Source organism: Erithacus rubecula (assembly GCF_903797595.1).
Source record: "Erithacus rubecula genome assembly, chromosome: 2".
In the NCBI taxonomy this organism is placed as follows: Eukaryota; Metazoa; Chordata; class Aves; order Passeriformes; family Muscicapidae; genus Erithacus; species Erithacus rubecula.
The window spans coordinates 1,007,210-1,028,652 of record NC_136685.1 but is presented as its reverse complement, the minus strand read 5'-3'; the positions used below and the strand labels follow the sequence as shown (position 1 = coordinate 1,028,652).

The window sequence follows — 21,443 nt, the reverse complement described above, 5'->3', positions numbered from 1 at the left end:
CCCCAGAGCTGTCCCAGTCGGGGCAAAACAAGAAAAAATAAGAGCAGATAAAGAGGAGCTGTAAGATCAGTACCTGTCAATCCTGGTTGCATGCAGGCTCCTAAACAGGGATTTAGGAGTTTATTGGCAATTTATGTGGAAGAGTTCATGATACAAACAACCTCACCCCTAACAAAGTGTGTTGGGAGATCTGAAATCTGCAGCCAAACCCAAGTTCCAGGTTCTAGAGCAGAAGAATGAAGGTTTCACCAACCATGCAAACCCCTGCTTGGGCTACACCATCTAACAGCAACACAAACTGATATGAAAAAGATACATATGTTCACATCACAGTGCAAGAGCTACATGCAATCAGAAAAACAAGAACAGATATTCACTGAAACGCTGCAGACCGAGCTGTTTGCTTCCTCTGCAGGAACTGACTCCCAGAAGACAGATGTACCCTCAGAAACATGACTGAAAATGATCTCCTTGTGAGCAGCTCTGCTTAACAGGAGCAGGGATTGAACCAATACAAATGCATATTCTAAAATACAATTAGGGCCCACACGATCAAGAATTCCAAGTACAACTTTCCCAAATTGGAAACTCCACATCTTTGATTACCATTGTTCCACATCCTGGCAGAGGGACCTTGGGAGACTAACCCAGAGCAGAGCTGGGCCCTGCAGCAGGTGCCAGAGTGCAAACACTGCCTGCAGCACAGACCTGCCAGGCTGGCAGGGAGCTCCTGGGAGCTCAGCCCTGCCCTGCCACAGCCCCACAGCCTGCCCTGGCTTGCTCCAAGTGACCTCATCAAGGAGCTTCCTGAACTGCTGAGGCTCCCAAAGCCTTCAACCAAAGGGCCCTGAAAGGAGGAGACACTGCAGCTGCTGTGCTGATATGAGAATGGGTGAATGAAGACTGTGACTGCAATCCACATCCCCATACTCACTGGGAAAGTCACATAAAACCACAGAAAAAACAGAGCTGAAGCAGCAATGCCTTCAGAGCAACACAGAAACAACAATGACCTCAGAAAAACGGATGCTCCATAACCTGGAGCACTAAACAGGGACATTTACACCTTTTAAAACATCTCATTTAATTGAAAACAACAACCAGTCTAGATGATCATCATTTTCTGGTGTATTCATGAATGAGGGCACACTGAGATAGGGAAATTGGTACCAGGAGCAAGAGCCAGCTTTTAAACCTTTCAAAGCACAGCAGAGAAGGATGAAAGTCTCTGCACAAGGCCACCCAGGTCAGCAGCTCTTACCACTAAATTTGACTTTAAAAAGTCCCAGCCCCTTCCCCAGACACAGGCTGAGCATGTGGTCAGCAGGAGGAGCTGGAGCTGCCAGCAGGACAGAACCAGAACCCACCACTGCCCCCCCCAGCTGCTGCTTCAGGCTCTGTGCTCACACAAAATCCCAGCCCAGGTCCCTGAAACTGTTCCTGCACTCCAGCAGCCAGGGCAGCAGCTCCAGCACTGCAATTACAGCATTGCACCTTGCAATCAAAACCACCCTCATGCTATTCAACCCACCTTGTCCAACAGTTCCTCAAGAAAATCCAAATGAGAAGCACTTCCATTTGGAGACAGGCTTTTACACTGAGAGTTCCACAGACAACACAGAACCCATGGCAGACAAAGCTTAAAAAAAATAAAAAATAGCCTGGATCTAACCTTGGACTTTCTGAAGCCTTCAAGACAAAAGATTCCACTCAAAACTATTTCCCTGCCCAATCTCATTACAGCAGCACCTGTAGTCACAGACAGACTTCAAAAATGTCTGCCTTTGTTTTGCCAAGTTTCTAAGGAACCAAAAATGTTTGGCTTGGTAGAGAATGTGCTTGACTCACACACAAAACTGTACAGTTAGAAAAGCTCAACTACACCAATTCATGTTACATCTTCCTAAATCAATGCAAACATGCCATTTTTATAGCAGATTTTTCTGACTGATGACTTTAATTATCCATTATTTTCCCTTTAAAACCCCACTTGCCATGGTTGAAATAAGCCAGATTCAAGACATCCTACTAACCACTCATTTCTACATCACCTCAAGTGTCTGCTAAGAATGTGGAAACCAGCATGACAACAAAATCCAAAGGAGTGATGACTAAAATAAGAATAGCTATAAAAGCATGTCACTCACAGCCTCATTAGCTCAATGCTCAAGCAGAACAGGAGCCTTCCACCCTAGATTTGGTGTTTCCAAAGCCCAATCCCTGTTCAGGCTCCAAGGCTTAAACAATCCCCAGCTCCCACAGCAGCAGCTCCTCCTGGTTCTGTTGGAACGAGGTCACCACCAGCCATGCAGGAGAGCTCAGAGCTCCAGGGCCATCTGATGCTGCTCCAGCCCAGCTGAGGCACCACAGCAGCTCCTTGTGCCTGCAGTGCTGCCTCAGGCTCCTCTGTCCCTCCAGCCCCAGGGCCTTTGTTCTGCTCCCAGGGTGACTGGACTGTGGAGCACTGGCTGCCCCAGGGAGGCTGAGCCCAGGCTCAGCCAGGCTCCTTTCCCTGGGCTCCTTCCTGGAGCAGTCCTGCCCTGTGCCACCCTGCTCAGCAGCCCAGCCCTGCCCTGCACCAGGGCCAGACTCAGCCCTGCAGGAGCCCCTCTCCCCTGGCAGGGCAGGGGCACAGCTGGGAGGCACAGAGCCCCTCTGCTCAGGCCCTGCCCTTCCCACCACTCCAGCTCCCAACTCTGCAGAAACAACCTCTAACCACCGAGAACAATCCTGATGGCAAAAAAATAAAATGAACAATTATTTTAAATGGAAACACGGTGTTCTATGCAATAGGGTTACAAGTTGCAGCACTCAAATCCTCCTCTGGCTCCCACCAGCCCAACTCCCTCCTCATATGCACAGATCTCCCCAAAACCAGAGATTCATCTGGGGAAGCATCAATAGCCAAGCTTACTTCAATCCAGGGACTCATCTGGAAGGATCTGGCTATCAGGAGCCAGACACATTCACTGAAACATTCATCTTGAAACCAACACATCTAAGGAGCTCAAACTACAAGCAAGCAATTGGATAGCCAAGCACACGGTGGGGGCTAGTCCAGGGCTGGGTCCAGCCAAGGGCAGCAGAGCAGCAGCAGGGAAGAGCCTAATGGACGTGGGAAGCTCAGCTGGGAAGAGCTCAGAACAAGGCATGGCTTGCTGACATGCAGGAGCAGCATGCACAGGGCCCGTGGACTAGCACACGCTAAGAACATGGAGAGGGGAAACTAACAACCAGGAGACTTCACAAAGGGCAGTGCTCCCTCTCTGTAAGGCTCTGGCCAAGAGCACTAGGAGCTGTTTGCATCCCAGCACAGAACACGAGCTCTCCAAGCAGGATGCACCTAAGCCAAACAGTTTTACACACAGCCTTATAGCAAGGGAACACTGGAAATAGATCAGTGTGTATGTTTGTGTGTTACAATAGAGATACACACATATATATATAAATATATATATACAGATACACACAGAGATAAATCATGTACATGACAGTAAGTGGAGTCACATCACAGGAGCGGAGAAGTTTGCTCACCATTAGCAAATATCCTATGAAAGACTGTTGTAACAGAGCAGCCCGTGAGCGGGAAGTAAAACGAGATAAAGTCAAATGAGTTGGTGAACAGCAAAGCACTTACATCCATAGAGACAGCTGGGTCAGTCAGGGCACACAGGGACAGGACTGAGCACTGGGCCCTGCCTCCAGCCACCTCTTCAACAGAAATGTGCCTAAGGAACATCAGGGTTTCCATCTGGGAACCAGACTGGGCAGGGGAGACAAGGCATCTCTGACCAAGCACATCACGGCTGACTCGGAGACCAAGCAGCTGGAAATTCTCTTCAGTGAGTGTCCTGCAGGCCCACCCACGCCACCCCTACAGCAGAGAACTGCCCTTCCTGCATCCCAGCAGCCTCTGGCCACAGATCTCAGCAGCAGAACCTACACTTGCACACCTGGCCACAGGATGCCACACAGAGCCAACACCCAGGAGTCCTGGCCCCTGGCCTGGAACTGAGGGCAGACTGAGCAGACACAAGTGAATGCAGGCTGAGTCTAAGGCAGGTGTGGTGCAGACAGGAGAGGTGCACCAGCAGCAATGCCTGGAGGCACAAGTGGGAATGTGCCTGCACCCCACGAGCTTCCCCTGTGCTGATACAGCTCCGTGGCCCAGGGCACCAGATCACACTGACACCCTCCAGCCCCTCTGCTGGGGCACTCCACCAGCTGCCCAAAGGGATTTTATTTCAAACACATCATTCTTTCCACCTGTGAATGGTTCTTACACTGCCAGTGAATCCCAGAACAGCTCCCAGTAATGCCAACACAAGCAGGCACCCTGCCTGCACCTTCCTGCACTCAGAGCAGCTCAGCCTGTCTCAGGAACACAACTGGCAGCACCTCCCCTCCTCAGACAGCACAGGCACCCTCACAGGCACTGCTGTGCTGCACCTGAGAACAGCACACAGGGCACAACTTGGACTTAGCACAAGGAACACTTTCATCTGACCACAGCTCCACAGAGCAGGTGGAACATTCCAGCCTCTGGGAATACCACTGGCAAGTTTCAGAGCTGTAAATGTCTTCCCTGTCCTCATCACGAGTTCTCCAAAGCTCTCCACTCATTTGAAACTTCTTCTCCTTAAATTTATTAACTCTGCACTTTATGGCACTGGAAAAAAGAAAAGTTAGCAAATGAATGGATTACAGATGGCTTTTGCATTTAAGCATTATGCAAAATCTTTCTTCCCTCCCACTCCCTTTTTCTTCCCCAGCTGACCCCCAGCACACAGATTTGCATCCTGAACACAGAGCAGTGACAGTCCAGCCAGTGCACGTGCTCCTGCAGCTGGGGGAGCAGCAGGAGCCAGGGCTGTTCCCACTCTGTGCCACAGGAACCACCATCACACCTTCCCAAGGTGACACTGCTCTCCTGGCACCCCTGCCCCAGCAGGCAGCAGATGTCCTGCAGTGCACACCAGCAGCTGCCTTAGCCAGGCTTTTGCCCCACATTCAGCAAGTATTCTCTTTGCCAAAGCCATGGGAGCAGCACCCAAACACAGCTCATAGTGCCCTGAATCCTTGTTCCCCATAAATCCATGGAAATTATGTCCTGCTGCTTTTAAGGAAACATGGGGAAGTGCTCAGACACCAGCCAGCTGTACAGAACAGGGACAGGAACCAGCAAAGCTGAGCCTGGCACTGCCAGTGACCCTGGAGCACCTGTCATTCCAGGGCCCAAAACTCAAACCCACGTGGCACTGCAAAGGCTCAAGCTCCAACACAACCAGCCCTCCTGGGGATACAGCTTTGCCCTTTCTGGCTGGGTGGGCTCTGCAGGAACAGGAATACATCCTGCAACACTGCCAACTCTAATGCCAGCCAGCCCTGCAGCCACAGCTTTGCCATCTGGAGGATTCCTCTTTTGACCACAAGCCTACTTGCACTCACTTCCTTCTTTATTTAGGAACGTAATAAAAATCAGAACCTTTTAGATAAATCACTTCACCTCTGAACATGAGATGAGCCAGGCAGCTGTGGGGCAGAAGGGTCTGCTCAGGAACATCTGCACAGCAGCACTGCAGCTGCAGTCAGAGCCCAGCAGATCCTGCAGCTCTACAGCACAGACACCCACTTCTCCTGGCGTGGGCACAGGATGAGACTGCCATCCCTCCTGCTGCACCTGACAGGAGCAAAGCTTTGTCCAGCTGAGGGGAGCCAAGCTGCAGCTGTGCTGAGACCACCATTTGTAGCCCACACCTGAAGAGCCCCCTTCCTCCTGCACAGCCTCTGAGCTGCAGGATCTCCCTCTGCTGACAGCCCTGGCTACAGGGCCAGCTCTCTGGGTTTGCTTTTACAGACAGTGCTGGCTGCCCTGCACAAAGGGGGCAGCTGCAAAATACTTTCAAACTAAACTAAAAAAAGGGAATTTCTTGAGTACTCAAGTTTTCCCATCAGTCTGAAGTGAATGTCATGGAGTTTGCCAGCACACAGGCACTACATGTACTCACTCCTGGAAATCTCTCCAACTTGGACAAAGTCAGGAAAACACAACAAAGTCGGTGTGATGACATGATGACATCAGCTCTTGTGTGAAGAGCCAGTCCCCAAGTTTACAGGCAGGTAAGGAGCAGAGTGCTCCTTCTGCCATGGCCCTGTCTCCCTGATACAAGCACAAATCTGCTACCCCAGTTCTGGAACAGAACAACAACATAGGAGCTCTTTGATGGGAAGAAAAGCCATATCTGCAGCTGATAGAGAGGCTATTTCTGGATACAGGTGATGCAGAGCATCTTTCCCTGCACACTGCCACATCAAAGCAGAACTCACACACACAGCAGCTCCAGGAAAGCAAAGACCCATTCCTCAGATTGAGAATACTTGCAGAAGTTGAACAACAGGTAGCAAAGCTGTCCCTTGAAAGGTCATGTCAAGGTGTGACATAATGCATTCCAAAATCTGCAGACAGATTTTTAGAGACATGGGAATAGCAGGAAAAAACAGAGCATGCAAGGATGCTCTGCACTGCCAGGAACATCACTGCTTACTTGCAAAATAAACTGTTTTGGCACAGGGTGGCTGCCCAAGCAGGGCATGCTGTGCCAAACAGCCCAGGGCAGCTCAGCAGCCTAGGGCAGGCCCACGGGAGGGATGCTGGATAAGGATGTCAGGACAAGCTGCTCACTGCAGCCAGCCTGTCCACTCTGTTACAAACTGGGTTGTGACAAGCAGCACTCTCATGGCTCCATGGGCACAGCTCCCCAAGCTCCACAGTGCTGGGAGGAGACTCTCTGGGAATTAGCATGAAAATCTGCAGAGCAGATGAAGCCACACATTATGTGCCTACAAAACTTCCAAGCTTCAGTATCATTTCCTGTGTCATCCCCTTGAGACAGAAAGCTAAAGAGGCTAAAAGGCAAACAGTACACCAGTCTCTCCTGCACCTGACAAGGGTGCAATCACCAGTGAATTCTGCTCCCAGTCTCTGGCACATCTGATGTGGTGGAGAGCACATGTGCACACATGCCTATCATGCCAGGGACCCTGGGCAGGGGTAGATGATTTTCTGTTTGGGCAGTCTGTCTGACAGGCAGGGCACCCCCAGCATTACCTGACCCAATTTTGATCAGTCCGTTGTGCTGGATGAAGATGGTGTCACAGGTCAGGTTGCCATGGATGATGGGGGGATCACAGGAGTGGAGGTAGCTGGAGATGCAGAACAGAGCACTGGTCAAGGCCTTGAATCCCTCCCTTCACCCCTTCCCACATGAAGCAGCAGAAGAGAAAATGGCACATGCCAGGGATCTACAGTAGCCAGGAGATACAACTGAGTGACTGTACATCAGCCTCTAGCTGAGAGCCAGGAACAAACAGGAACTGTGCCAATGAATCCCCAGAACATGGGGGATGGGGGGAGAGACAGATTCCCCTATCAATTCCCAAGAAACTCAGGGTACCAGAGGTAAAGACACACTTTCATCCAACCCAGTGCTGCTGAATAGATTCTAAAAGGGTCACAATTTTATACCAAAAACATCAGAGCCTGATTCTGTCCCTGCTCAAAGGGGACCAAAGAGGCACTTAATGCTTAACACATACAACTGGGCATGTCTGCCAGCAGGCACAAATGAAGCTTTTCAGTGCTGGGTCCCAGGTACACTCTGTCTTTGCATTGCACTCTGCTTGGGTTTATGTTAGCAGCCAGCACAAATGAGCACAGCCAGCACCCAGAAGCTTATCAGAGCCCAAACTATTCACCAACACTCCATTCAGCCAAGTGGCACCAGAGTTTTCTCCATGGAGTGCACACCATGCTCTGTCATCCAGGCAAGTGTTTTTCTAAGGTTCTATTTAGCTACTCACCAACTCTAGTTCAGGTGGAAAAGAGTTTTTAAAACCCAAAATGTGTTCTACTCAGCTATACTGCAGAAGAGCTGCATCATCAAGAAATGTACACCTACATCTAACAACACTGTGCCTCAATATCCATGAATCCACTGCCTGCAACAGAGCTGCAGCCTGCAGTGCTGTGGAAGCTTTTCTCACTCCTCTCACATGGAACTTGCCTTCCCTGTCATTGTGCAACACACTCCTGACCATGGAGAAACCCAGGGTGTAAAGCTGGATACTCTGGAGAGCTCCCCAGTTCTTAGCTGCCACAGAGCTGGGGCACATCAGCCCCAGGTGCTGGGAGCTCAGGGTCAGTGCCCCACGTACCTGAGAGCAGAGAGGATCTGGGTACACCACCTCTTCCACGCCTGCAGACACAAGAGGAAAAGGGTAAAAATCATCCACAAGGAGCTAATCTGTACTTCTGTGATTCACATACCACTTGCAGGAAGCAATACAAAAGCTCCAGCTTTTATTCAGCTGTAAAGATCAGTACTCTAATGGTCAGTTTGTTCCCACAGGTCCAGAAACACACCAGAGACACTTCCAGAGTCTGCCTTTCCCCTGTCCTGTGAGGGCCCCTGGAGAGGGACACGCCTGTCACACCACACCTAAGAAGCTGCAGAGCTGCTGGCAGTAAAGCAACCAGCCCAGAACTGCAGTCCCAGAGAACCTGCAGCTGAGCTGGGGACACAGGGCAACTGCAGCAATGAGTTATCTCCAGTTCTCACTGGGATCCTCTTTGAAAGGGCTTTCCAGGAGCTGATGGCTCTAAAGAATTATGGTCAAACAGGAAAAAACAGAGTTACCTTTTCATTCATAGTTTTGTGGTTTTTCTTTGTCTTCTTCAGGAACTGTTTCAAGCTCCCTGAAGACATGTACTCAGTGATGAAGATCACCTGTGGGGCAGTATGACACATTACCCTCCACTTTGCTAATTTCCTAACAACACACAATGAGAACACAAGAGCCTGATGGCTGCACTTACCCTGGCCTTGTTCTCTTTCACATCAGCCCAGTATTTGTGGAACTTCACAATGTTGAGATGATCCAGTTGAATTAAGTTGTCAAACACTGCTTTAACTTTTTCCTTACCATTGGAAAGACAAAGACATGTGACATCAGAGACCACCCAACCTAGATCCTTCTTTCCTGTCAGGTCTTGGTCCCTCAAACACCAATATACATGTCAAGCCCCTATGCTAGGAACAGACAGCATCCCATTTCCCTCTGCACTGCACTCACAGAGTGAGGTTTGATTGCCAAGTCTAAATGAACACAAGGGCTCGTGGAAACAGCACGACAGTTTTCCAGGCATTTCCTATGCAGGCCAGCCTTAAGCCAAATTTGCTACATTTGGGCAGCACAGCATTCCAAACTCAGCCAATAATACACCCCAAAAGTCCCCAGTATCCATAATCCCGCCCCAGGGCAAGGCAGGTTTCTCACACCCTGCTGGGAAGCACATCAACTTACTTCCTGAAGCTTAAAGTTCTTCCTCTCAGAAAACTGGACTTCATTCCAAACGACTTCCACGCCCTCCTCGGTGTCCATGGCCAGGTAGGCACTGTCAATCCCCGGGACATTGCGCTGGTTCACCTGCAGGGAGGGACACACCTGAGACCTCAAGCACTCCCTGCAGAATCATGAACTCTGCTCATTGGCTTTTAATTAAATGAGAGTTGCAGGACAGGATTTGCACATCTATCTTGGAGCAGGGCATATCCAGAACATGAATCACTGCAGACCATGTGAGCAGCAAGCCCTGAGCACACCTGTGGGGAAACCTCGTGGGCACAAGTGCTGTGCTGTAGCAAAGCTGCCTTCTGCCAGCAATGGATTAGATTTTCATGGTTCAGCACACCTGTACTTCATTCCACCACAAAAAAACCCAAAAACACTCCAACAATACAAAAGGGATACAGAAACATCTCGAGAACCCAGATACAACTTTGTGGAGGAATCCTCTGAAAGGTGATGACACCTGCAACTCAATGGAAGCAGAGAGGAATAAGGGGAAACCTGAAGCTTCAGGAGGGAGCCAACAACACAAGGGAGACCACCACAGTAATTTCTTTAGTTAATAATTGTAAACATTGACCCAGCACGTGTACATCCACACTGAATGTTAAAGACACAGATGAGCACTCAGAAAGCAGCAAGGCAAGGGGAGGGGATTGAGAGTTTAGAACCCAGCACAAGGATGGCAAGGGCTGTGGCAGGACATAAGGCTGAAAGAGCTGCAGATATCACAGATGAACCCCACTCCCAGCAGCAAAGTTTTCCATAACATTGTTTTTCTTCAGCACTCAAAGATGAACACAGTCTCTTTCACCCAACATCCATTTCCTGTAATGCCTTTGCCAGGCAATTCCACAGGCACACAGCAGTCTCAGCCACGGTGAACATCCATGCACCAGGCAATGTGCAGTGACAGAACTGGATTCAAAGCACTTAGAGAGGACAGGGAGGCAGAATCCACCTTTTAATTGCCAGCTGGTAATCATTACTGCTCCCATCCACTGACCACACACCAAGAATCCCTTCACAGATCCACAGGATAACCTGAGTTGGAAGAGACTCACAAGGATCACTGAAGTCCAGCTTCTAGCCCTGCCCAGGAAAACTCCAAGAATCCCACCCTGTGTCTAAGAGCATTGCCCACACTCCAGCATTGCAGGGCTGGTGCTGATTCCCAGGCTTGGCAGCTTTCAGCTAATCCAATTTCCCCATCTAAGGTAAGGGTTAACACAGATCTGCCTGGCAAATCCAGATTCATCTTCTACTTCTGTCACCTCCAAATCCTGCCCATTTCACAGCTCCTCCCTCTCATACTGCTCACCTATCTTCCCTCACTAGGGACCCATCAGCATCCTGCTGCTGGAAACTTCTCACCTCATGTAAGAGCTCCCTCAAAAAGCCCCTCTCCCCTGGCAGCATGATCCAATTTCCCCAGTTTCATCATTCCAGATGAGTTACTCTATCCCATTCTGCTCCTTCCTTCCTGACAGCACAGAGTGACAGGCCACCAGTACAGGTGGTGTTCTTGATCTCCCACGGACTCTGAAAGGACAATGACATTTAATACCCTCACACTGCAGTGGCAAATGATGCCAAGCACAGTAAAACCAGGGTGATACAGACTTCTCTGGCAGCTCAGGAGTGTGACACAACCAGCTGACTGCAAGGCGTGGCACGGGCAGGAACAGGGCTAGAGGTCATCACTCCATCAAGACAGCCTGAGCCAGAGGACAGCTATGGAAAATCATCATGGGAGGGGGCAGCTGTATGAGCCACCCACTGCCTTCCACTTGAGCCACCTACATAACTGAGGGGTGAAGGGACTGAGTATATATACACATACATATATATATGTGTGTATATACACATACTGATACCAACAGGACAGGCCTGTTATGTTTCATCATTAAAGAAAGCTGAAGGAATCAAAATAATTAAGGACAGAACATTTATTCCTTCAAATTTGAGAACAAGCAATATCTTAGGGATGACAGCAGCATAAAATCACCCAGCACAATTGCTAAAGCTGACTGGCAAAAGGCTTTAACTTCAGGGAAGTTTGAAGAAGCCCAAAGCAGCAGAAAGGAGCTGTGTGAGGGCAGCAAGGGCAAGGTAACAACCACCACACTGACACCCAGTGCCCCTGCATCCCTCTGGACTCTCTTTCTTCATCCCACTTGCTGCCAGAAACATCAAGGCTGGAAAGGACATCTAAATCAGGGAGCCCAACAGTTAAAGGTCCTCTACTGAAAAGCCTCAGACTGACTGGATTAAGTCCTCAAGTACCAGCAACTACTGCAAAGCTGCAGCTGGGGCTGTGGACTTGCCACATCTCCCACTTCTGGCCAAGCTCCCCAAGCACAAATGATTTCCATGACTCATAGGCAATATTCCAGATATGAGTCAAGATACCAAACCCAGCTGACATCACCGATGGCAATTCTGTTTCTCAGGAGATGGGACAGCTTGGGAAGAAGAGAAGAAGGGGGAAGATGAGGCAGGCAACTGAAAGGCAAGAGCAGACTCCTGCTTGTCCAATCCCTACTGCACACCCCTTTCCATGCTCAGCAAGGCAGAGCCCAAACCCTCAAGAAAGCACTATATTATCAAGTATCACTCTGGTATCTGGCCCAGACTAGGCAGTTTTACACTCTGAGGGAGGAACTGACCTGAGCCCAGCTTAGCCTGAATTTCTGCAGCACAGCAGAGGAAGCAGCTCACACTACAAGCACCAACACACTCTGAGTCCAGGTAAGCAGGAGGCAAGGAAACTCCAGAAGAATCTCAAGTGAATTACTTAAAGGAGCATGGCTAGAGTGGCACAACAGCTCTAAGGGAAAAAAGTCTGGAAGATAAATTTCCTTTTGGAAGGTTATTCCATTGCCCAATGCATATTTTTTTCTATAGCTCTCAAATGTCTGTGTACCTTTTGCTAAAATAACAGACTTTTAGAGAGACATTCTGTAGTTCACATGATCTGTCAGTTTAACAAAAAAACAAAAACAGCCCAAATCACAAATGACAGTATGATTTACAATCTAGGAAAAAAGGTATAAAACCTGGGGAAAAGTCCACAATAACTAGAGTATCAGTACAGAACAGACTTGCACATTTAAAAAGAGCTGGGGAATGGCAGCACACCAGGCCAAACCATCACAAGAAACTCCAGATTTGGTTCAGAGCAGCACGATTATGTTCACCAGCTTCCCTGGCCACTTGTTTAAGCCACAAAAAGGTGACAGCTCTGCCAAACCACCTGGCAAACTGGGACTAGAGACAAGGGACCCTGAGAGCCAGCAGCTGCACCACGAGGAGCTCAACTTCTCCTTGAGCTGTGGGGAAACAAAAAGCTGCAAATCCACCAAGAGACACTGAACAAAAAGGGCTCTCTGGGATCTGAGGCTAATCCAGAATGCAACACAATAAAGAATGCCAGGTCCACTGCAGGCAAAGGGAAAAGAAATCCAAGAAAGCAAAGAAACAATCCTACTTCATGTTTTAATTAACCAGACACAATGGCCTTGGCAATTATAGACATGGTAGTAAAATACTGGAAAGGCTTTAATTCAACAAGAAAATGAAAACAAGCAGTGTAATTTAACAGCAGCAAGGAAAGGAAGGTATTGATCATTACCATGGCTGTACAGACCACCTCATGCAGCAACTAAACTGGGAGGAAAAGACAATCTGACCAGCAGCAATACAGTAATTGTGCTGCACCAAGTAACGAGGTCAAACACATCAGCAAGAAGTTAGTCTGTTAACCCAATGGACACCTCTGGACCATGTAAAGACAGGGTTAGAAGTCCTCCCTGGCTCCTAACTTGACTGCATGGCTGGGATGCTGGCTGAGACCCGAGGCAAAAGCTGCACACCCTTCAGACACCCCCGTGTGTCCCTGCTCTGTGCTGAGCCCTGCTGGGAGCCCGGGCCCCTGCCAGCCAGAGCTGCATCTGCTCTCAGCACAGGCAGGTTCTCAACAGTGTCACACTGCACGGTGCCACCACCACTGCACAGGTGTCACCCAGTGCCACCCAGCCTCTCCAGAAGCCCTGACAGTCCTGGTTAAGCAACACACTGCAGGACAGACCTAGCTGCAAATCACCAGCTAACTCCCCGGGCAATAGATGAGCAGTTCACAAAAACACAGAAGCATGACAGGAGTCAAGACACTGGCAATAGGAGCAGCACTTCTCTGGCTACAGCCACTGGGACTGTGAAAGCCCTGTCACATCATCGAGCCCAGCCACCCCCAGCACCACCAAGGCCACCCCAACCCATGTCACAAAGAGCCACATCCCCACAGCTTTCAAATTCCTCCAGCATGGGGACAGCCTGTGCAAGGCTGGACAAGCCCTTAAGGAAGGAATTTCCCCTAACACCCATCCTGAGCCTGCCCTGGCCCAGCCTGAGCCCATTTCCCCTGTCCTGTCCCTGTTCCCTCAGCACAGCCCGACCCCCCTGGCTGTCCCCTCCTGGCAGGGAGTTGTGCAGAGCAATCCAAGAGCTCAGACATACTGAGCTGGTCTGTGGAAAGGGCACATCCCTAACTCCCAATGGGAAACAGAAACAGCACGGCAAAAAAAGGAAGTGTGGAAGAAAACTCAGTATCTAGAAATAAACCCATTCAGACAGTTCATCAGGACAGTTCTGGTAATTGCACTGGGGCAGTAAGTTGAGATGAGTGCCAGCAGTGTGAAATCCAAGGAGAGGGAAAACCAGGAAGGATAAACCCCATGAGAGCTACTCCCAGCCTGCTACAGCCCATCCTGTTCTTCCAGATACTTTCACTTGGCAGAGAGATCTTCAAATCACTGCAGGTAACTCTGAACAACATCAATCACACAGGAGGGGTTGAAAGATCAGTACACTGAACAGAAAATGCCATAAAAATTGGTATACTGTGGAAGTACCAGTCTTGGAAACAATCCCTGAAGCCACATGAAACACTGATGAAAAGTGATTATTTCATGTTTTCTGATAATACTGGAGAAAGCAGCCAATGAGGTGAGCAAACATCATATTTAAAAGAGGATGATGAACACCTGATCTTGACACGTAACTATAAATTTCAAGGCTGACTGCCATAAGATGTCAGAAGTAAAAATGGTTGCAAGATGAGATTATGGATAATTTTGAAATGTAGTAAGAGCATTTGGGTACACTATTCCTAGGATGTTTGAGGGAAGTAATAAAAGTGTGGAAAAAGAACAATGAAGCAAAGAACGTCTCAAGCCAAGCCTTGAGCCTTGTCACCATCACCAGTACAGTCTTTTTTGATAATCTATTTTTCAAACTGTTTTCTGTGCCAATGTGCTCCTCGATCTCTGTGTAAATGCAGAGGCAAGCACACACACCTGCAAGCAAACTGCACACCAGACTAGCCAGAGAGCTGGGATGAGAGGTGTAGGGTCAGGTTTCTGCAGAGACAGAGGGCCTGGGAGACAGGTACTAGACACCTGAACTGGGATTTTTCCTGAGCACCAATAAGGAGAAACAGGATGGAGCAGTTCCTGTCATGCGTGTCACCGTGGGCTGCTTGAAATCACCATGCTTCCACAGCTAACCTGTCTGTGCCTGTGTCAGCAGCCATGCAGCTCCTGCAGGCAGAGCTTCCACAGCTAACCTGTCTGTGCCTGTGTCAGCAGCCATGCAGCACCTGCAGGCAGAGCTTCCACAGCTAACCTGTCTGTGCCTGTGTCAGCAGCCATGCAGCACCTGCAGGCAGAGCTTCCACAGCTAACCTGTCTGTGCCTGTGTCAGCAGCCATGCAGCTCCCTGCAGGCAGAGCCTCCACAGCTAACCTGTCTGTGCCTGTGTCAGCAGCCATGCAGCACCTGCAGGCAGAGCCTCCACAGCTAACCTGTCTGTGCCTGTGTCAGCAGCCATGCAGCTCCCTGCAGGCAGAGCTTCCACAGCTAACCTGTCTGTGCCTGTGTCAGCAGCCATGCAGCTCCCTGCAGGCAGAGCTTCCACAGCTAACCTGTCTGTGCCTGTGTCAGCAGCCATGCAGCACCTGCAGGCAGAGCTTCCACAGCTAACCTGTCTGTCTGTGCCTGTGTCAGCAGCCATGCAGCTCCTGCAGGCAGAGCCTCCACAGCTAACCTGTCTGTGCCTGTGTCAGCAGCCATGCAGCACCTGCAGCAGCACCTGCAGGCAGAGCAGCACAGGCCTCTCCCCTCTGCTGCCCAGCAGGAGCCTCTCCCCAGCCGTGTGGAGCTGCCAGGGCACCACAATCACTGCTGGCTCCCCAGGGCACAGGGGGCTGACAAGGGAAGGCTGGGGCTGCTGCAGACCCGGTATTTTGAGAGCAGCTCTGTAAGGAATGAAGAGAACTCCAAACTCCATCCCTGGCTGGCAGGCAGAGGGTGAGCAGCCCCTGCAGCCTCCCAGCAGTGCTGGAGAGCAGCAGCAGCCAGCCCTGCTCCTGCACTGCTGCAGGGAATGTGTGCCAGCTGTCACACCTGAGAGCAAGGACAGGACGGGGCTGTGCCTCAATCCCAACCCCCTCTGCACCCTCAGCATCCTTACATCACTCTGGCACATCCCAAGGACTCAGCTCTTTCAGGAAATGGGTCTGTGCCTCAATCCCAACCCCCTCTGCACCCTCAGCATCCTTACATCACTCTGGCACATCCCAAGGACTCAGCTCTTTCAGGAAGCCCTCGCATGAGCCAATAAAAATGTTAAAAGGCTTCACATACTCCCTTCTTAATGCCCTCCCAGTGGTCAAGGAATGCTATCAAAATTACAGTATGGCACTAGTTTTTTCCACCAACTGGAAACAAAACAGATCCATTGTCAAAGCCTGTCAGGAGCTGGCAGCTCTCTAAGTGCCAGCTTGCTTGGAGAACTGGTGCTTATCTTTTACTACCTCAGCAAGTTTCTTTCCAGTCATAACAGAGGCTGAAAAAAATCAAGCCCCAGCATCCCAGAATCCAAACACTCGGTCTGTTAGCATTTTTTCTCCAACAATGCTGCACTCTGTCCCCTTGAAGAAATGTAAATCCAGAGGTACAAAGCTGCCTTCAAATGAAAAATGATTCAAGCAACTGAGACTCCCCCTAGAAGTGAGAAGACAGCAAAGAGATAAAGATGCAGCAGACCTGGCATTTCACCTCCTGTCTGAGCTCAGGTCCTCATGAATCACAGCTCTTTTCTTCACATTGCATAGTTCCAGTAAGATTGAGAGCATCTGTAAGCCTGAGCACTGAAATCCAACTGTAACATCCAGCCATCAGCAGCTGAGAAGTGCCAATCCAAATAACAGATCTTTCATAGAAAAAAGAGAACCAAACTAATGGGAATGTGCTGCCTGAATTAATTTCCTGAACTTCCAGTATCCAGTGAAGAACAGCAAGACTGGACTCAGGTGCACACTGTCACCAATTCTGCTCCCTGAGCTGTGCTGCTGCCCTGACACCCAGGGCCACAGGAACTCCACCCATCACACCATCCCAGTCTGCACACCACTGCAAGGGGAACTGCACAGGGAGAAATGCCAGGCAGAAAAACAAGCATTATTCAACATGGCAACCACTGCACACACAGCCACACTGACACATGAGGCATGTGCCCAGAGATAAGCCAGAAATGAACATCTTGATCTCAGCAGTCACCCAAGTGGGGCAGAACATGGAAAGTGCAGCAGGGGAAAGTCCAGCAGCTGAGTCACAAATGAGTGAGCAACACATGAGCCACAGAGCAACGATCAGCCACAAGGTCACTGATGGCTATCAGGAACTGGAACGTCACCTCCAGCCACCCCAAAAGTCCCCCTCAACACTTCAGAATCCATGGGACAGGTGCACAGCACTTCAGAATCCATGGGACAGGTGCACAATCCCTGTGCCTGCCATCAGGGCAGGGCAGCATCATCAGCACTGGGACAAGTTTCCAGATGACCAACAGGGTAGAGCAGGGCTGCAGGAACAGCACAGTGCTCTCCCACTGCAGCCTGCCATGTTCTCTGGGCAAGGGTAAAGGCACCTGAGCAGAGATTTAAGCTCATTCTCCCATTTTCTCCCTTGTGCTCCAAGTGCCAGGTCTCGTGTTCTCAGTCTCCTGTGCTGGGGAGAGCAGCAGCCCCCAGGGAGAGCAGCAGCAGCACACAATGAGAGCAGCAGCACCCAGGAAGAGCAGCAGCACCCAGGGAAAATGCAGCAGCACCCAGGGAGAGCAGCAGCAGCCCCCAGGGAGAGCAGCAGCAGCACCCAGGGAGAGCAGCAGCAGCACCCAGGGAGAGCAGCAGCAGCCCCCAGGGAGAGCAGCAGCAGCCCCAGGGAGAGCAGCAGCACCCAGGGAGAGCAGCAGCACCCAGGGAGAGCAGCAGCCCCCAGGGAGAGCAGCAGCAGCACACAATGAGAGCAGCAGCCCCCAGGGAGGGCAGCAGCACCCAGGGAGAGCAGCAGCAGCCCCCAGGGAGAGCAGCAGCAGCACACAATGAGAGCAGCAGCCCCCAGGGAGAGCAGCAGCACCCAGGGAGAGCAGCAGCAGCACCCAGGGAGAGCAGCAGCAGCACCCAGGGAGAGCAGCAGCAGCCCCAGGGAGAGCAGCAGCCCCCAGGGAGAGCAGCAGCACCCAGGGAGAGCAGCAGCAGCCCCCAGGGAGAGCAGCAGCAGCACACAATGAGAGCAGCAGCCCCCAGGGAGGGCAGCAGCAGCACACAATGAGAGCAGCAGCACCCAGGGAGAGCAGCAGCCCCCAGGGAGAGCAGCAGCAGCCCCAGGGAGAGCAGCAGCACCCAGGGAGAGCAGCAGCAGCCCCCAGGGAGAGCAGCAGCAGCCCCAGGGAGAGCAGCAGCACCCAGGGAGAGCAGCAGCAGCCCCCAGGGAGAGCAGCAGCACCCAGGGAGAGCAGCAGCAGCACCCAGGGAGAGCAGCAGCAGCCCCAGGGAGAGCAGCAGCACCCAGGGAGAGCAGCAGCAGCACCCAGGGAGAGCAGCAGCAGCCCCAGGGAGAGCAGCAGCCCCCAGGGAGAGCAGCAGCAGCCCCCAGGGAGAGCAGCAGCACCCAGGGAGAGCAGCAGCAGCCCCCAGGGAGAGCAGCAGCAGCACACAATGAGAGCAGCAGCAGCCCCCAGGGAGAGCAGCAGCAGCCCCCAGGGAGAGCAGCAGCAGCACACAATGAGAGCAGCAGCACCCAGGGAGAGCAGCAGCAGCACCCAGGGAGAGCAGCAGCAGCACCCAGGGAGAGCAGCAGCAGCACCCAGGGAGAGCAGCAGCAGCACCCAGGGAGAGCAGCAGCAGCACCCAGGGAGAGCAGCAGCAGCCCCCAGGGAGAGCAGCAGCAGCACACAATGAGAGCAGCAGCCCCCAGGGAGGGCAGCAGCAGCACACAATGAGAGCAGCAGCACCCAGGGAGAGCAGCAGCCCCCAGGGAGAGCAGCAGCAGCCCCCAGGGAGAGCAGCAGCCCCCAGGGAGAGCAGCAGCAGCCCCCAGGGAGAGCAGCAGCAGCCCCCAGGGAGAGCAGCAGCAGCCCCCAGGGAGAGCAGCAGCAGCCCCCAGGGAGAGCAGCAGCAGCCCCCAGGGAGAGCAGCAGCAGCCCCCAGGGAGAGCAGCAGCACCCAGGGAGAGCAGCAGCAGCCCCAGGGAGAGCAGCAGCACCCAGGGAGAGCAGCAGCACCCAGGGAGAGCAGCAGCAGCACCCAGGGAGAGCAGCAGCAGCCCCAGGGAGAGCAGCAGCAGCACACAATGAGAGCAGCAGCAGCACCCAGGGAGAGCAGCAGCAGCCCCAGGGAGAGCAGCAGCAGCACACAATGAGAGCAGCAGCCCCCAGGCTGGACCTCGAAAGCAGCTACACAAGAGGCAGCCAAGCCCAGCCAGGCCTGTTGGGCCTCTGTCCTCTTCACACTCACACACACCCCAAAAAGGGAACCTGGTTGTGCTCACACAGGCGTGACACAGATTCCTTCTTACTAAAGTATACTATAAAAGCGTCAACAAAGTACTTCTTATAAAGTCTTGACTTACCCAGTCACACAGTGTTTTCCTCCCCAGAAAAGGTACAGACAGAAACTTGGTCAACAGACAGCCATCATACACAGCAAAGCCAAGGACATCATCTGGGAAGGGCTGAGCCTCTCCTACTCACATCAGCTTGCCAAGCCAAACACCACAAGGCTGGGCTGAAAACAAAGATTCTGCTGCAGCAGTGCACAACTTTTCCTACAGTTACACGTCATCCATTTAGTCTCCAGGGACAGCAGGTATGAAGCTCTCAGTTTCAGGGTCACCACTAGCCAGCTTCAGGAGCCTAAACCTGATCTGCTGATGTGGTGCTGCAATCTTGCTCCATTAGGAAGTTTCTATTCCAGGAGATGCAGCACATAATTCTCTGGACAACCCAAGAAAATTAAGTTAGCATACATGCTGCCTGCAAGAAGGAAATGAAGTGTTACAGCAGCACAGCAGAAACAGAGGTTGGTTTTTCAGGAACAGCAACCAAAGAAGAGCCAGATGAGCACAGGCTGGGAGACCCCACCAGCCCTGTGACCACCCTGCCCTCATGCTGTGGGCAGCCCTGTGCTTCAGCCACGGGACAAGACACCCTGTAAAGCCTCACCTGTGTGCTGGTCAGGACAGCAGCCAGGGATGTAGGCACAATTCCAGAGCCAGATTCAGCTCTGGGAGGAAAGCAGCACAGTCCACAACACTGCAGGAACCACAGGTACTGCCCCATGTTCCACAAAACATGGAATCTGGGGAACATAAGCATTTTCTATCTTGGTAAAAAGGGATCCTTGTCAAAAGTATCACAGAAGCATTTGATTTTAATAAAACTACTCTGAACTTTTGCAGGAATTACACTCTTTGCACTACAGAAGCCCCTAGTTTATAAGAAGAATTACAAGCAATGAACTCAACACTCAGTCCTTTTATACATCTGAGATTTAAGCAGAACAGAATACAGAAAAGCCAGCTGGAAGGGACCTCCGCTGATTCCCTGGTTCCACACTGCTCAACCCAATCAGGGCTGGCCCATGTCACAGCATGTCAGGCATTGTCCAAATGCCTCAAACATGGACAAGCCTGGGGCAGGTGTGACCCTCTCAGTAAGGAAATGCTCTTTCTTGTCCAGCCTGAGCCTCCCCAGATGTAGCTGGGAGCCATTCCCTGGTGTCCTGGCCCTGGATCCCAGGGAGAAGACCTGTAGTGGGATCTTCTCCTCTCAAGAACATGTGTTGTGTGTGACAGTCCCAGGATGGGGTGCTGTGACAGCCCCGGGACGGGGTGCTGTGCCATCCCACCTAGACGAGGTTTGTCCTCTCGATGCCAGGGCACATGCTCGCCCCAGCCAAGATGCTGCCGACCAGCACCCTGGTCCCTTTGGTCCCTTTCTGCAGGGCTGTGCTCCCCTCTCCGTTCAGTCCTGTTCCCAGCACCATTTCCCCTTGTGAACCAATGCATTTCCACCAGTGGATATGGTTCAGTCAGGCGGCTGAAGCTAAAACAGACCGCTGCCTTCAGCAGCTCCTGCTCGGCCGCTCGGCAGGAGGGCGATGCCCAGGGCCCCGGTCCCGGTCCCGGTCCCGTTCAGGATCCCGGTCCCGTTCAGGATCCCGGTCCCGGTCCCGGTCCCGTTCAGGATCCCCTCCCCGAGCCCGGCACAGCCCCGAGGGTGCGGCCGTCTCGGGGCGTGGCCAGAGCGGGCCGCAGCCAATGGGAGCCGCCGGCGGTGATGTAACGCTCCGCGCCGCCTGCCATTGGTTGGAGAGGCCGCCCCGCGGGCCCCGCCCGGCCCCGCCCGCGGTGCCCCGGGACCGGTTCTTGTACCGGTTCTTGTCCCGGTTCTGGTCCCGGTTCCGCACGGGCCTCGGGCCGCTAGGGAGGGCCTGAGGCCGCCTCCCCCGAATCGGGAGCAGGCGGGCAGGGCGTGCGGGGACGGCGCGGCCCGCGCAGGCCGTCCTGACGCCGCACGGCCGCTCCGGGCCCGGCGGCGCGGGCACCGTCCCGCCGGAATGTTCTCGGTTCGGTAAGCACGCACCGACATCCCCGGCTCACAGCCAGCCCGCTCCTCCCTGCTCGCGGGCTCTC

The 21,443-nt window shown here is 52.2% G+C and overlaps 1 protein-coding gene across 1 annotated transcript in view; it reads right to left on the bottom strand.

Moving 5' to 3' along the window:
• Positions 1 to 21,443, bottom strand: part of NRBP1 (nuclear receptor binding protein 1) — a 33,919-nt gene that overhangs the window by 9,830 nt on the left and 2,646 nt on the right. Inside the window, exons 3-7 of the mRNA XM_079298317.1 lie at positions 9,364 to 9,486; positions 8,876 to 8,977; positions 8,697 to 8,786; positions 8,215 to 8,255; positions 7,109 to 7,203 (exon numbers count right to left, since the gene is read on the bottom strand). Of these exons, the coding sequence (XP_079154443.1) occupies positions 7,109 to 7,203; positions 8,215 to 8,255; positions 8,697 to 8,786; positions 8,876 to 8,977; positions 9,364 to 9,486 (451 nt within the window). The remainder of the gene's footprint in view (positions 1 to 7,108; positions 7,204 to 8,214; positions 8,256 to 8,696; positions 8,787 to 8,875; positions 8,978 to 9,363; positions 9,487 to 21,443) is intronic.